Source organism: Salvia splendens, chromosome 10 (assembly GCF_004379255.2).
Source record: "Salvia splendens isolate huo1 chromosome 10, SspV2, whole genome shotgun sequence".
Lineage (NCBI taxonomy): Eukaryota > Viridiplantae > Streptophyta > Magnoliopsida > Lamiales > Lamiaceae > Salvia > Salvia splendens.
Genome location: NC_056041.1, coordinates 1,086,666 through 1,103,219, shown reverse-complemented (window position 1 = coordinate 1,103,219; position 16,554 = coordinate 1,086,666). Strand labels below are relative to the sequence as shown.

Genomic DNA, 16,554 nt, shown 5'->3' with positions numbered 1-16,554 from the left:
TTTCTCTTTTCTTTTATTTCTTTCTTGTAGCATATTTCATACAACATTGTTTGAATATTATCAAAAGTCATCACTTTTTGCACATGGCCCGAGACGATTGAAAAAAAATCATAATTTAATATTGTATTTTCAAACCTTATGGAACTAACCAAAAAGAAATAGTCCCAAATAAATTTTGTGATTATATACTACTATGAACATTGAACAATGATGATAAAGGGTTTAACAATTTCAACTGCACCAAATAAACCAAAATTTCCTCGGATATATTTAGGCATTGTCTGATGCTAATTCTCATACACTTTCATCAAAAGGGTACATTGACACAATTTTGCAATAAAATCACACCTAAAATTTAGTCTGCTACAAAAATCGCACCCGGAACACTTCACAAGAAAAACCTCCTGCGACTGGTGTCCATCTCAGGCTGCCATTGGAAACAAGGGAGAAAAACGTAAGCACTTGTTTTCGAGATAGGGGTTGGGAGAGGGAGAGGCCGAGACAAGCTTGTTGTAAAGTCAGCAAATGAATTGAAAGATTACCTTGTGTGTCCATTCATATTCACCTCCTTTTGTATCAAATGTTCCATGCTGAAGACTGATCAGCTTCAGTGTGAAGCGAGGGCCGCATTCCTGCAATTTTGAGATATAAGGAACACGACATATTGGGAAGAACTCGCTTTCCATGACCAAAAGCAAGAATAGGCAGATTAATCAGCCAATGAAATAATTTGGATACTAGCATGGATTCACATATGGTGTTATCGATATGTTGCGTGATGATGACTTTTATGAGGAGTGATGCTCAAGCGTGTAGGAAGGTAAGCCCCAAGGATCAGAATGACAAACCTGAAGCCTGGTAATTACTTTCTCCTGAGTTTTAGCCTCCTCCTTTTTCCCTTTCCCTTTTGATTGAGGCTCTTTGCTTTCTTTTGTTTCGAATATGTAACTTTAACATGCAACAATATGGAAAAAAGAAGATACTTAGGTCATCATTATATGGTAAAACACAGAGTAGTATCATACATGCACGAGTATATACCGGTGATGGCGGAAGAATATGAAATCACGCTGATTGTGAAATGTAACAACTCTTCGACCACGGAAATTAGGGTCTTGTGGGAATAGTGACTGTATTAACCTGAAACAGATAGACAATGACAACTTCTGTAATTCAATTCTAAACAGATGCATCAAAGACATGCATCCAGATTCAGATACAGATACATAATATACACTTCATGTCAAATGTGGAAACTACCACAAAATATGCTGCAAACAGAATAAGAAGCTAGGCATTGAAATTTTCAAAAATTACCAAAGGTACTTTTTATATTTTTAATTAAATCGCACTAAAATTACCTGCCTATACGATGTCCCAGGCGTGTTGTGAAATTATTGAAAACAAGCTCAGGCTGATGGTTGGTAGGATTTCCATGATTCTGTGAAAATATGAGAAATGCAATGTTAGGTCCAAATCTAGATATGTCCAGGGAAATGTAGTGATATATGAGGCAAGATACCAGAAACACAAGGAATCTAAGTTGAAGGATTAAGAAAATGAGATAGTACTGAATTTTTAAAATCATGAGTTTGTCGATAATAATTCATTGACCATCTAAGAATGAAGTCAGCTGATGGGGACGTAGTCATCCTACCTTAATGTCCTTCCGCAAAACAAGTCTCGACAGTTTGAAGTGGGCAGTGGGGCCACTTGGTAATCCAATAACTAGTAAAGCATCTGCAGTAGCTTATAAGAATAAAAAAAATCGACTCTCCAAAATGCATAATCGAAGAGATTCAGATTCACTGATTCATTTCATTCAACTTCAAACCTATTTTATCCTCAGAGATTGGAAAATAATCAATTTCTATTTCTAGCATAGTGCGTGGATATATTAGTACTTTGCTAGGAAAGATCAGTGCAAAGATTAACCTGGTTCCCGGCGGTTGGTATGCACAACTATGATTGAGGTGAAGTCTTTATTATTCGCATACTCAACAATCTGAATCAAGATAGAACAAAGAGTCGAATAAGTATGCAATGTTACAAACCTAGAATCTCATCTCAACTAGGCAAAACGTAATGGTAATAGATGGCAACATGAATACCTTTTTGAGGTCATATGTTCCTCTCTTGTGATAATGAGTGTTGGGAATGACAGAGATAAGCTCATCAATAAAAGCAGGTCCTCTCTGCAGTTCATAGCACAAACAACCATTAAGAATGAAAAAACAAGGCGACAGCGTCATATGCAAAAAAATCTGATGGTTCGAGAAAAGCTGCTACAGAAAACATACCGAGGAGTGGAAGCGAGAGGTTGTGATCAAGACCTTAGGCGTGCGTTCTTCTTTCAATATGCAGCTGAATTCATCAGCATCATTTCCAGCAAATAGCTCCTCGTCATCAGGTTTACAAACAGTTTCATCAAGTTCACGGGTGTTTTCAATGGTGCGAGGGACTGGCCTAGCAGGAGGCTCCTCCCCCAGCTCCAATGCTTGCTTCTCTGCGGCTTCGCGAACCTTGGCCTTCTTCTTCTTTTCAAGCTTCTTCTGATGCTTCAACTTTGCATGAACTTCCGACCTCTTCTCTTTGTTTTTAATCGCTGATGGTAGCAAATCCTTCATCTTATCTTTTATATATTCTTGAACTCTCCTTTATATATGTCTGTAGCACTACCTAGTAAAGAACAACGATCATAAAACATCACATGATTTCACCATATACCGAATGTGCCCAATACGAGCTTTAATTCGAACAAAGCAACGAGCTAACGAACAGATGCACTGCCACTCTTCAATCAATTTGATAGCTAACTAAACTCTAACAATGAATCAACCATGAACCTTCCAAATTTTTTAGTCGATACCTAATTACTCCATTCAAAGAATCGTCCATTCAAAAACAAAATAAAAATAATCACAATAAATCTTGCACAAAAATCGGAATAAAAAATTAATTCGGGGAAGTATTTGATAAGTCATAAAGCTAAGAACATAACATTTCAAAACGAGGCCTTTCACAATAATATCATAGGCAAAAGCTTGAGGAACAGAAGATATAAGCAAAGAAAAAATAAAAGCGAATATAACACCAAAAAAATTGAATGCAGCTCGAGCTATAACTCAACTAAAACCTAAACTTCCTCAAACAAAAATTAAAAAAAAAACAATATATTTCACAACCAAATTGGCTGCATAACGCGGCCAAAAAAATATATTTAAAATCATCGAAAAACTAATCCAGTAGAAATTAAGGCATCAAAACGACATCATGACTCATCAATACTCCTCCAACAAGAAGAAATCAGCGAACTTACGTTCTAGAACTTCCCGCAGCTCTCACTCCACGCCGTGGCTGCAAAATCTGTTTCTCCCTCCAAGGTATCAATGGGCGGCGGAAGAAATCGGACCGAGAAATTTTAATCCCCCCAATTATTAAAGTCGATTTTGGGCTCTGGGCCCATCTTACTGATCGGGCCGGGTAGTGAGCATATTTCAATTTATATTGGGCCTCAAGGCGGCCCATACGCTTTAAATTTGGGTATCGAATTGCCCGCTTTCTTCATCTCACTCGCCGCTGCCTTAGCTAGAGCTTGAGGTGCCGCTACAGTGAGGAGAGAAAGAGAGAGAACTGTTGCAGAAATTTCGTGTAAGTTGGCTGCTTTTCCCCCCTTTTTTTGTGGAGGAATGTTGATGAGTTCTGATGCTTTGGTTTGTACTGAATTCAGTTGTTCGATGATTTCGAATTTCAATTGCACGCGTTATGCAGCTAGTTTTGAGTTGAGAGCTGCCTTTGATACTTTGGTGTATGTTTTAGCCTTTTTAGAAATATTAATAAGTTATGCTGCAGTTTTTGGTTTGTACTGAATTCAGTTGTTCAATGATTTTCGAATTTCATTTGAATTTCAGTCGTTACGCAGCTAATTTGTATGTGAAATATTGCATTTTTGAATTTTTGGAAATTTAGTTTTGAGTCAAGTTAGCTCGACCTTCATTTAGGTTTTTGGTTTACGAAACGTTTACTGCCGATTTGATGTATGTTTTTGAGAAATTGAGAGTAAATGTGAATTTACGTTAGCGAGAAATTGTAGGGTTAAAGTTTTATAATTAGTGTTCTCTGCTACGTAGTGCAACCAGATTATAAACATCGAGCAATGCTGGGTTTAGGCACTAGTTCTGCCGTTTCTACAAACGCTGCTGTCAAATCCTCATTTGTCAGCACTGGCCACCCCCTTCAAAGTGTCACCTACGCAACTTCCTCTGCTTTTCATCCAGCCACTGTCTTTCCGTCGCACCAATTGGTATCTAATTATTTGGTTTTTAGTTATATGTACATGTCTACGATTAATTTGTGCTGTTTAGGATTTCATTGTAATGTTTTTGTGTTGAAATTTTGTTGTAGTCTGCGGCCACTTCGCATAACTTGAATTCGCTTCGTGTTAAAGCGATGGCAGAAACTGCTTCAACTCTAAAGATGGAACCCAAGTCCACACTTTCTGGTAATCTATTTGTTAAAATATTTTCTCGTGTCTTTCTGATTTATGAGCGTATCTTTTGTCATTTTATTTCAATCTACTCTTTCAGGAAAGAAGCAAGCGTTGATATCACTGTCAGACAAGAAGGATTTAGCTTTGCTTGGTGTTGGGCTGCAGGAATTGGGGTAAGGTGTTTTTATGGTTTTCTCCAATTTATATGTTTCGTTGCAAGTGTTCTATTTGTAGATTGTCTGGCTATCTTCGGAAACTTGCAACCCATTCTTACTGTATAAAAATTGGTTCAACTTATACAAATGCATACCTATGTTTGAAAAAATAAAATAATTATTTATTTTTATGAAGATTCACAATTGTTTCGACGGGAGGAACAGCGTCATCTTTAGAAGGTTCTGGTGTGGCTGTTACCAAGGTGGAGGAACTAACCCAATTTCCTGAAATGGTACGTCCTTTTGTCCTACATCATTAACATTGGTTCCATTTAATGGTTACCTCTGTCACTTAAAACTGGATTAATGGAAACGTGACTAAATCAATAATTGATAAATGCACTAATTTATTTATTGTCTCTTTGATGAGCTTAATTGAGTAGACAACTAATTTTACTGTCTGCTCGTAGAAACAGGGCAGGCATGTTGGCCTGTTCTAACATTGCTCTCTTATACTTGCTCTTCATCCATTACAGCTTGATGGTCGTGTAAAAACTTTACATCCAAATGTTCATGGAGGTATTCTTGCAAGAAGAGATCAAGAGCACCACATGGAAGCCTTGAATAATCATGGAATCGGTATGTTGACAACTTTCTATTTAACAAAGTCTTTATTGAACAGCTGTCTAATTTCCACTTTCATTATCTATTCATAAGCTGGTTTTTGGTTTTTCTGTAGGTACATTTGATGTTGTAGTTGTGAACTTATATCCCTTCTATGACAAGGTTTCCGCTTCTACTGGAATTTCTTTTGAAGATGGAATTGAGAACATTGATATTGGTGGACCTGCCATGATCAGAGCTGCTGCTAAGGTTAACTGGGCTTAACAATTCTTTTTAATAACACAACTGTAGCTAGATATCATTTCAAGATCTAGTGCAATATGATTCAACACAACTCATGGTTTTGTTTCGTATCCCTTTTCTAATCACATTTTTCTTGTTGACAGAATCATCAGGATGTTTTGGTTGTAGTCGACCCCAGTGATTACCCAGAACTCCTAGAACATCTCAAAGAAGGCCGGGATGATGAGCAATTCCGGAGAAGGCTAGCCTGGAAAGCTTTTCAGCATGTTGCTTCTTATGATTCTGCCGTTTCGGAATGGTTGTGGAAGCAGACTGAGGGAGGTACTCTTCAATTGATATTAAAATCAGATTAACCCATCATAAAGATCAATATCTAAGTTCATGACCAAATAAACTTATGCTGAGTTATACTGTACTAAATTTGTTAGATTCCAAAGGAATGACAGCATCTCTTAGGCTAGAAGCTTAATAAAAGTTTGATAATGTCTGAGTATATATTTTTATGACCATATATTTTATTGCAGATAAATTTCCTCCCAGCCTGACAGTTCCTTTGTCTCTCAAGAGTTCACTTCGGTATGGTGAAAACCCTCATCAGAAGGCTGCATTTTACGTTGATAAGTCTCTTGCAGAGGTCAATGCTGGTGGCATTGCAACTTCTGTCCAACACCATGGGAAGGTATACCCCCATAGTCCTTGAGAGTGGTCTTTGGTTATAGAACATTACATCAGTAACTCTGTGTGTATGATTTATATGTACACACATTAAATGACCATGTTTATTCTGCCTTTCGATCCTATGATAAAAATCTCTCTCTTAAACTTTGATGTACCATTTTTCTTGCAGGAAATGTCATATAATAACTATTTAGATGCAGATGCAGCATGGAACTGTGTATGCGAGTTTAGCAAGCCGACCTGTGTGGTTGTTAAGCACACAAATCCCTGTGGAGTAGCATCGCGTGATGACATTATTCAAGCTTATAGGCTGGCTGTCAAAGCTGATCCCGTTAGTGCTTTTGGTGGCATTGTTGCCTTCAATGTTGAAGTTGACGAGGTAATGTCCATTTTCATATCTTATATCGTTTTCTTTTCTCAAGAAAATGTCATCTTGTTTTATTTGCACTAACTTTCTAGAAGCCAACAACTTTCATGTGTCACTGTATTTGCAGGCTCTTGCAAAAGATATCAGAGAGTTCAGGAGTCCAACTGATGGTGAAACTCGTATGTTTTATGAGATTGTTGTTGCTCCTAAATATACCAAGAAGGGGCTTGAAGTACTTCGTGGGAAGTCCAAAACATTGAGAATCCTTGAGGCGAGTAAAAATATCAAAGGAAAGCTGTCCTTGAGACAAGTTGGTGGTGGGTGGTTAGCACAAGATGCGGATGATCTGACCCCAGAAGATATCAACTTCAATATTGTTTCAGAAAAGGCTCCACTCGAAAACGAGCTTAATGATGTGCAATTCGCTTGGCTTTGTGTCAAGCACGTGAAGAGCAATGCTATTGTCATCGCAAAGGTTCATCTTTGCACTCCCAGTTTTCCGTTAATATCTGGTGCTTGAACTGTACAATACTCCAAGTGAGTTCTTACCCTTTTTTTGCAGAATAATTGTATGCTTGGTATGGGCAGTGGGCAGCCAAACCGTCTCGAGAGTTTGAGAATAGCAATGAAGAAAGCAGGGGATGAACTCAAGGGAGCTGCATTGGCAAGCGATGCTTTCTTTCCATTTGGTAAGTTTGCACTTTTGTCTGCCTTGAGAAGTAATTAATCGAAAATAGGCACATCGATAGCTTGCATATTCGAAACCTACCTAAAGTTGAGTTTTTGGTTGGTAACAGCATGGAATGATGCCGTTGAAGAAGCATGTAAAAGTGGGATTGGCTTCATTGCTGAGCCCGGTGGCAGCATCAGGGATGCCGACGCGATCGATTGCTGCAACAAGTATGGAGTTTCACTTGCCTTCACCAATGTCAGGCATTTCAGGCATTGATCTTCTGATTGTAAGCTCTTTTTTCGTTTCTTGGCCTTGGGTTGTTTGAAAATCCAAACATCTCAGATTTTAGCTGAACTGTGACTGGCCGGTTTTACTGAGACTACGGTTACGGTTTGACCATGAAACTGTCTGTTCAGTTAAAACCGACTATCACTAATCTCGGAGAGAGAGGTGTCGGAATTTTGCTCGAATGAACTGTACTTGAAGGGGGTGTTCGGTTTGCAAGATTGTATCCGAGATTAAATTTGTAGTGTGTTTGGTTCATGAGATTCAACCCCTCAACTCAATCCTAGATGGATAGTCATGAGATAATTAGTCATAGCTAACCCCTTATGACTAAAATAATCTCACAACTCAATCCTAGATTGTATCTTGATATTATTTTATCTTGGAAACCGAACACCACCGAATTGTCTACTTATTTATAGATGCAATGATGCATTTGAAATTGAAAAATTTTACTCCTTGATATATTTCGAACTGTTAAAACGAGTCGAAATCAGCAGAATTTTCTCCCAAAAACTTAAGGGGATAAAAACTACTACTACTACTACTTGTGAAGATAATTCATTTAGTAAAGATATACTTATGTATTGAATGGGATTCCAGCCTTTTATATGTATTGATTGTGACATGAGTATTCAATAAGTAAAGATATAAAAAGAACTATATATTTCACTTACGCCGAAGCTTAAATTTTAAAAAACGAACCTCAGACGTCTAGTGATGGGATACGAACTAAACAACTAAACAATAATTCCGTGTTGTGATCGTTTATTACTTGCATTTATTCCCATCAAAAATTCGCCACATCATCACTGGCGCCGTCTGTGGGAATCGACAGAAAACCAAAACTGTGATAAAAGCGAGTTTTTGATCCTCTTCCACCAAAAAATGCATACCAGATCACATAATACCCATACTTCCGTCCGTGATGAACTTGAGGAAGCTAGTCCAGCCCGTAGGTCTGGAAAACAGCCTCGGGAGAAATCTGCCTCCAGTTCTCACGGTGAAAGAACAAACCACTCAAAAAGTCATCGCACCGAGCCTCCCCAGCAGCTCGCTTTGAATGAGGCTGTCAAGTCGTTCTTGGCTGAGAAGCAGGATGAGTTCTTAACATTCCTGCAAAAGAGCCAGAAGCCGGAGAAGAAAACGGCGGATTCTCCCTCCCCCTCCAGACATGAAAGTCACTACCGCAGTAGTGTCGTATCTTCCAGGAGAAAGAATCCTCACCACCGATATGTTCCTTCTCCTCCTTGTTACCGAAGTCACAGGAGAACTCCATCTCCACCATACCGTAGAGATGTCGGATTCGCTATGTATGGAGCGCTGAAGACTCCATTTTCGGATGATATCACCAGAACTCCGTTGCCACAGAATTACCGAACTCCGTCAGTGACTTATGACGGGTTAGTGGATCCTCATGATTTCCTGGGACGCTATCAGTATAATATGGCGAACCAAGGTCTCAATGAGGTTCATATGTGTAAGCTGTTTCTCGAGCTGCTCATCGGGAACGCAAGAAGGTGGTTTGATAGCCTCCCTCAAGGCAGCATTAGATCTTACAGAGATCTAATGGATGCTTTTCATAGGAGGTTCTTCCAGAAAGCGGAAACCCGAATCACTTCGGCTCAGCTGCTTTCTATACGTCAAGGTCGCGATGAAAAGATTAGCGACTTCATGACAAGATTCCACAAGGAATGCCTACAAGTAGATGATCTCAATGATCTACTTGTCATTTCGGCATTCCAAAATGGAATTCTGCCAGGAGCTCTCTACAGAAAGCTCGTTGAATGCAGTCCGCAAACAGCTCAAGAGATGTGGGACATTGCGGACCAGTTTTCTCGTGCTGATGAGGCAGACCGTCGAAAACGGTCTTTAGACAGCTCTTCCAGAGGAGACAAGAGGAAGCCCGATCATAGCGATCAGGGACATCCTCGCCGAACTCCTTTTGAAAGAATTCAAAGGGCACCGGTGCAAGACAGATTGGGACCACGTCTCAATCCTGAGAAACCACCCGCTCAGTTCGTACCATTGAACAAGTCGAGAGCGGAAATTTTCGAACTGCATTCTGATATGTTCGAAAAACCAAAGCAGATGACGAAATCGGCCACGCGCCGAAGTCAGGATAAATATTGCTCCTTCCATCAAGACCACGGTCACGATACCGAGGAGTGCCGAAATTTGGCAGCAGGTATTGATGTTCTTGTGAAAGCAGGGACGTTAAAAAAATACCAAAGCAAGCCGCCGAAAAAGAATAAGAAACAGAGAAGTGCGAACTGCGCTCCTCAGGATCCTAAAAGGCAACAGGATCCCGAAGACGATGACGAGCCGCAATATGATGGAGTAATCCAGACTATTGACGCTCTCCCAGTCGGGAAGACTAAATCGTCTCTAAAATCAGAGCGCAGAGGCTTCAATCGAGAGGAGCCAACACATAAAAGGCTGAAGGAGGAGGAAGTAATTACATTTTCAGATGCAGATCCCGTCCCGGCCATTTCTCCTCATCAAGACGCTATTGTCATTCAAGCTGGAGTGGCAAACAAACTGATCCACAGAGTGTTTGTGGATACAGGAGCGTCGGTTAGCATTCTTTTTAAAGAATGTTTTGATAAACTGGAAGTGGATCCAGCTCGGCTCAGTCCGGCCCCAATTCCTCTGAAAAGTTTCGCCCAGGAGGACACCCGCCCTGAAGGTATTATCAGCCTTCCGATTACGGTAGGAAGAGCGCCTACTAGCTCCAGTACGGTGATCGAGTTTTTTGTGGTAAAAGCTCGATCCCCGTATAACATTATACTGGGAAGAGACTGGCTCAACACAGTTCGGGCCATTTGCTCTACTTATCACCTCACAATCAAGATCCCCACTAAAGGAGGGATAGCAGTCATCCGAGGTGATCAAAAGAGAGCAAAAGAATGTCTGCAGATTGCGCTTAAAAGTGCCGAACAATCAGATCGGCACCATCAAGCATAGCAATCACAGCAGCCGGAGTCAGAGGCAGGCGAAATGAACGAAGTCACACCGGAGCCGAACTCACGACCAGTTCAGTTATACGAAGACGATCCATCCAGAACGGTCAAGATCGGTTTCGCGGGAACACCTCTACTCCGGGAAAAGACCATCCAGCTCCTCAAAGAGTACAAAGATGTCTTTGCGTGGTCTCCGTTGGACATGACTGGAGTGTCTCCCGAGGTAATTACACATCGGTTAAATATTGATCCTTCAGCCCGGCCTATAAAACAGAAGCAAAGACTCTTTGCGGCAGAAAGAAATCAAGTCATCCATGACGAAGTCCGCCAATTACTGAAAGCGGATGTATTATTTGAAGTAAAATATCCTTCTTGGGTGGCCAATCCTGTGATGATCAAGAAAAAAGAAGGAGGATGGCGGATGTGCATAGATTTTACGGATCTAAATAAGCACTGTCCTAAAGATTGCTACCCCCTTCCCAACATAGATAAAAAAGTAGAAGCTCTGATAGGCTTCGAAATTTTCTGTTTTCTTGATTTGTATAAAGGATACCACCAAGTTTTAATGGATGAGAATGATGCTTCAAAAACGGCTTTCATTACTGACTTCGGTATTTTTGCTTATAAAAAGATGCCATTTGGTTTAAAGAATGCCGGAGCCACATATCAAAGGATGGTAGATAAGCTATTTCGGCACCTGATCGGAAAAGAGGTTGAAGTATATGTTGACGACATAGTTGTTAAAAGCAGAAGCACTTCGGAGTACGAAAACAATCTCAAATCCACTCTCGACGTGCTCAAAAAAGCCAACCTCAAACTCAATCCCCAAAAATGTACCTTTTTGGTAGATTCGGGAAAATTTCTGGGTTGTTGGGTTTCAAAGGAAGGACTCAAGGCAAATCCCCTAAAGGTTCAAGTTGTTCAGAACATGGCAATGCCGAAGTCCATACATGATGTGCAAAGGCTAACTGGATGTTTAGCCGCACTGAATAGATTCCTTTCCCAAGCAGCCGAAAAGCAAATGCCGTTCTTCAATGTTTTGAAGAAGGCACCAAAGTTTGAGTGGGGAGCCGAACAGAAAAAGGCTTTTGACGAACTCAAAAGTTATTTAACCGAACTTCCTACTCTCTCTGCTCCAACAGATGCCGAAGTGATATTCTTATATTTAGCAGCATCAGATCAAACCATTAGCGCGGTGCTTGTACGAGAAGAAGGCCTAAAACAGCGTGCTATCTACTTTACAAGCCGAGCATTAAGAGGTCCCGAAACAAGGTATCAACCTCTGGAAAAAATTGCTCTGGCATTAGTAAATGCAGCAAGGAGACTGCGGCCATATTTCTATGCTCACAAAGTGTGCGTCTTAACCGATCTTCCACTTCGGCAAGTTTTGACTAAGCCCGAAGCATCGGGCAGAATTGCCAAGTGGGCCATAGAGTTGGGAGAACATTCAATAGAATATCTACCTCGGAAAGCCATCAAGGGACAAGCCTTGGCAGATTTTCTTGTAGAGGCAAAGTTCGATCAGGCAATCCCTATTATTGCCGAACAGAAAAATCCTACCAATGACGAACTAACACAGCCCCAGAAACCCGAAGTAGAGCCGCCGGACTGTTGGATTGGATTCGTAGATGGAGCTTCGAATAAGACAGGAAGTGGAGCTGATATTCTACTTATCGCTCCCGACGGACACGAAGTAACTTATTCACTTCGGTTCTTATTCCCAACCACTAATAACGAAGCCGAATACGAAGCCCTTCTTGCCGGACTTCAGTTAGCGCAACATCTACTTGTCAAATCTCTCAAAATTCATTGTGATTCACAAGTCATAGTGAATCACATGCTGGGTACAAGTGAAGCCCGTGGTGAAAGGATGAAAAAATACTTGGACAAAGCGCAAAGTATTAGCCGAAATTTCTCTTATTTTCGGATAATCCACATTCCCAGAGCGGGAAATAGCCGAGCAGATACTTTAAGTAAGTTGGCCTCATATCCGAGCTCAAAGGTGGAGGAATTACCGCACAGAAGCATTGATGAAGCTGAAGTACACTCAGTAACCAGTTCACCGAACTGGATGACGCCAATATTAAAGTATCTAGATCAAGGACAACTGCCCGAGGATAAGAGAGAAGCAAGGAAAATCACATGCCGAGCACTTCGGTATGAACTTCATGAAGGAGTCCTATATAGAAAGTCCTACCTTCAACCGTTATTGCGATGTGTAGGACCAGAAGAGACGGATTACATCCTTAGAGAAGTTCATGAAGGATCTTGCGGTAGCCACATCGGAGCTAGAGCATTAGCTAAAAAAGTTCTGAGATGGGGATATTATTGGCCAACTTTGGTACAAGAAGCAGTACAGCTAGTTAAGAAATGTACGAAATGCCAAATCCATGCAAATATCCCAAGGACGCCGCAGACTGATCTATGTGCTATGCAAAGCCCTTGGCCTTTTATGCAATGGGGCATAGACATAGTAGGACCACTACCACAAGCTCCCCGGCAAATGAAATTCTTGATCGTTGCCGTGGATTACTTCACAAAGTGGGTGGAGGCGGAACCATTAGCTACGATAACAAGCTCAAAGGCATTAGATTTTGTCTGGAAGAACATAGTTTGCCGATTTGGCATACCCCATATCCTCATTTCGGATAATGGGACTCAGTTTACTGACAAAACATTCAAGAATTGGTGCCAAGAGTTGAATATTCAACAGCGGTTCACTTCAGTCTCTCACCCCCAAGCAAACGGACAAACGGAAGTAACAAACCGAACTTTGGTGAAAGGATTAAAAGCTCGGTTAGAACAAGCCAAAGGACAATGGGTAGAAAATCTTCCTCAAGTCCTATGGTCTTACCGAACTACACCAAAAACCTCCAACGGTGAAACTCCGTACAGTCTAGTGTACGGCACTGAAGCCGTAATTCCGGTTGAGATCGGCATACCCAGCCCCCGAACTCTTAATTTCTCAACAGAACTGAATGACGACGGACTGAGAGCCGAACTAGATCTTGCCGAAGAAAGAAGAGAATTGGCCTTCATAAAAGAAGCCAAGTACAAGGAGCAAGTAACCCGGTATTATAACCAAAGGGTGAAAAAGCTGCAGTTTCAAGTGGGAGATCTCGTATTGAGAAACAATGAAGTAAGCCGAGCAGAAAAGCTGGGCAAACTTGAACCCACATGGGAAGGTCCGTATCGGGTGTCAGAAGTCCTGGGAAAAGGGTCTTATAAATTGACTCACATGTCAGGAGAACAAGTACCCCGAACATGGCACATTTCCAACCTCAAGAAGTTCTATTTGTAAGAGACAAGGTCCGGTCAGTCTCGTGTCTAGTTCGGTCCTAGGGGTATGTGCTTTCATATTTGTATTGTTCTTTATACTTGTCGTTTTTTAAAAGATTAAAATCTTTTTCGTCCTTTTTATTTGTCTCTCTATGTGCGTTTTGTCTCTCTATGTGCGTTTTGTCTCTCTATGTGCGTTTTGTCTCCTATAAATGTTACTGAGGTATATTGTTCTTTAAAGGCTGATCCCCTTTTTAGATCAATTATTAAAGACAATTGTGAGTCCAAGCTTCTAAGGAAGATACAAGACTCCACAATTCAGCTTAAGAAACAAGCAATTCGTCTGAAACGAACTGCAATAAGCCGAAAACCACTTCGGTTAACTAGGGAAAGTCCAATCCAAGCGATAAAACTCGCCAAATAAGGACACAAACTAAGTCCGGTCAAAGAAGAGCTTACTTCATAAGACCGAGGACGAGTACAGGGAAAGTCCAATCCAAGCGATAAAACTCGCCAAATAAGGACACTAACTCAGTCCGGTCAAAGAAGAGTTTACTTCATAAGACCGAGGACGAGTACAATAAATGAAATAAAAAATCGCTGAACTGTAAATACGCAGTGATAGAAGCGAAATGAAAAAATTTCATTTACTAAGTCTTGTTGGGCATACAATTCCGCTGCCCTACGAGAATGCGCTACACCATTACAAAGGACTATTCTACTGTCTACGATTGCTAAAGTTGAGCCACCTATCCAAAAAGTCCTCATGATGCTGAGTTCGGGCGTTCCGAGCAGTTGAAGAATCAGTAGGTGGACGAGATGCTCTGATCGACCTACCGCCTCTTCTCTGAGTCCGGGAAGTTCTAGCACCTCGGCGGCGAAGAGTCTATTCACGAAGCATTCGCTGATCTTGCTCACTCATATTCACCACTCCTCTACGAACTTCAGGGCGTTCTTGTCTTGACGTTTCCGATTGCTCCTGAGTCCGTTGCTGACTTGGAGTAGGTTCTTGTCTTGACGTTTCCGGTTGCTCCTGAGTCCGTTGCTGACTTGGAGTACGTTCTTGTCTTGACGTTTCCGGTTGCTCCTGAGTCCGGTGCTGATTTGGAGTAGAAGTTTGAGTAAGTGGATCCGAGGTTTGAGTTGGAGCGTGAGCGTCTGTTAGCGGGAAACGGCTAAGGAATCTCTCGATCGAGGGACGCCGGGAAAGAATGATGTCGTACAGAGAAGCCAAGCGCCGCAATGATTTCACAACTTGTTGGCAAGCCGAGCTCTCCAGCACATTGTTCCTCCGGAGTACATGAAGCTCCTCCCACAGTTCATCAACTTGATTCTGAACTTCAGATATAGTCATTCCCCCGCGCCCGCAGATGAAATCTTCATATGCAGTCCTCTCAGCGACGGCAGTATTCAGCTCGGCCTCTAGATCTCTCCTTATGGACTCTAAGTCCTTATTGTTGGACTCCAGCTCCACTAAACGAGCCAAGAGTTCGTCATACTTCATCTGGTCATCTATAGCTTTTTTCTCAGCTTCATTTAAAGCCGAAGAGTATAGCCGCTTCCAGTGAAGTACCTCCAGCTCCTTAGAGTAAAGAATACGAAGCAGCTATGTCAGTTCGGCATTTCAGTTTACCGAGCAGGCAGTAAACCACAATAGGAGTAAAAGAGATTAAGAAGAGCTATAAGGAAGACACGAGTGTAGAAAGAAGAATTTTTTTCATTCACAAGAAAAAATTTACACAAGGAGGGCTTCAATGCCATTTTACAAATAGAAAGAAAGAAACTAAACTAAGAGAAGGGAGACGAAATCATACTTCGCCAGTTTCGTCTCCGGCTTCTCTGTGGGTTTCAGCTTCTTTCTCCTTGTCTACCTCGGTCTCAGCCTCGGCCTCCCTGCTCCCTCCCTCCTGCTCGGCGCCCCCATCGCCGGTCTGCTGATCCTCCTGCTCGGTCTCCCGGCCGGCCTCATTTTCCTGCTCACCCTCTTTGAAAATTGAAGCGGGTGAAACAGGCCTTAAGGAGGCAAAGATGGCCTCCATGTTCTCGTCACGGTCAGCCCGGCAATTACGGACTCGTTCAGCAGAAAGCAGGACCGATGAAGACGCAAGCTCCTCAAGGAGCGGCAGACTCTGGAGGCGCGCTGCAATCTCTCGGCCATACAGCGGCAAAACGACTCCGGGTTCCTGCTCAGCGTTATCGGTCATCAACTTCAGCAGATCGCCGATAAGGGCCGAAAATTGATTGCTCAAAAAGAGTTTCTCCGTGTAAACACGGAGAGCCTCCCCCTGAGCAACCACGGCAGCAGCCTCCCTCTGTTTCGACTGCTCTCTCTGGATGATGAGCTGGTTTTTGGCACGCTGGGCTTCATCCTGAGCCGAGATCCTAGCGGCCCTTGCCTCCTCAAAGTCTGCCCGAGCCTGTTCGGCCTGGTGACGAGCAGCATTCAAATTCCTCTGCATCTCATCATAATCGCTGGACGCTTTAGAGAGTTCAACTGTGACGAGCTTGCAGAGCATATTGTTCCTCTGAAAATGGAAAAAGGAAAAAAGTTAACAGAGGGGCCACAAAAAAATATAGGAAAGAAGCAAAGCCAGAAAATCAAGAAGAAAATTCACCTCTACAAAGTCCTTTGGCCATAAAAAGGGCTCAGAGATATGTTCCGAAGTGGTCGTAACCACTCCTGATCCAACACCCCCCTCGACAATGTCTCTCTCTGGCGCTTTTGGGGGTTTCTGAGTCTTCGCCTTCCCCTTTGCCGAGGTCGATCCCGGCTTTTTTGGGTCCGAAGACTGACTCGA

At 41.9% G+C, this 16,554-nt stretch overlaps 2 protein-coding genes across 3 annotated transcripts; one reads left to right on the top strand and one right to left on the bottom strand.

The window, feature by feature from the left end:
• Positions 1 to 245: 245 nt before the first annotated feature.
• Positions 246 to 3,417, bottom strand: LOC121752212 (ribosome production factor 1-like). 2 transcript variants are annotated; one of them, XM_042147155.1, is made up of 10 exons: positions 3,320 to 3,417; positions 2,301 to 2,675; positions 2,112 to 2,195; positions 1,936 to 2,005; positions 1,658 to 1,740; positions 1,362 to 1,441; positions 1,042 to 1,140; positions 849 to 948; positions 543 to 632; positions 246 to 427 (listed from the first exon to the last, which is right to left on the bottom strand). In XM_042147155.1, exons 2-10 carry the CDS (start codon positions 2,625 to 2,627, stop codon positions 389 to 391), a joined length of 972 nt encoding a protein of 323 aa, XP_042003089.1. In that variant the 5' UTR covers positions 2,628 to 2,675; positions 3,320 to 3,417; the 3' UTR covers positions 246 to 388. The 2 variants fall into 2 exon arrangements, with proteins under 2 accessions (XP_042003089.1, XP_042003090.1); XM_042147156.1 differs by having other exon boundaries at positions 2,301 to 2,679; positions 3,320 to 3,412.
• Positions 3,418 to 3,537: 120 nt separating this feature from the next.
• Positions 3,538 to 7,782, top strand: LOC121752211 (bifunctional purine biosynthesis protein PurH-like). Its single transcript, XM_042147154.1, has 13 exons — positions 3,538 to 3,651; positions 4,131 to 4,303; positions 4,405 to 4,501; positions 4,587 to 4,662; positions 4,841 to 4,937; positions 5,181 to 5,283; positions 5,384 to 5,517; positions 5,655 to 5,832; positions 6,036 to 6,190; positions 6,359 to 6,568; positions 6,684 to 7,031; positions 7,119 to 7,245; positions 7,354 to 7,782. The coding sequence occupies exons 2-13, from the start codon at positions 4,157 to 4,159 to the stop codon at positions 7,503 to 7,505; spliced, it is 1,824 nt and encodes a 607-aa protein (XP_042003088.1). The 5' UTR covers positions 3,538 to 3,651; positions 4,131 to 4,156; the 3' UTR covers positions 7,506 to 7,782.
• Positions 7,783 to 16,554: the final 8,772 nt, after the last annotated feature.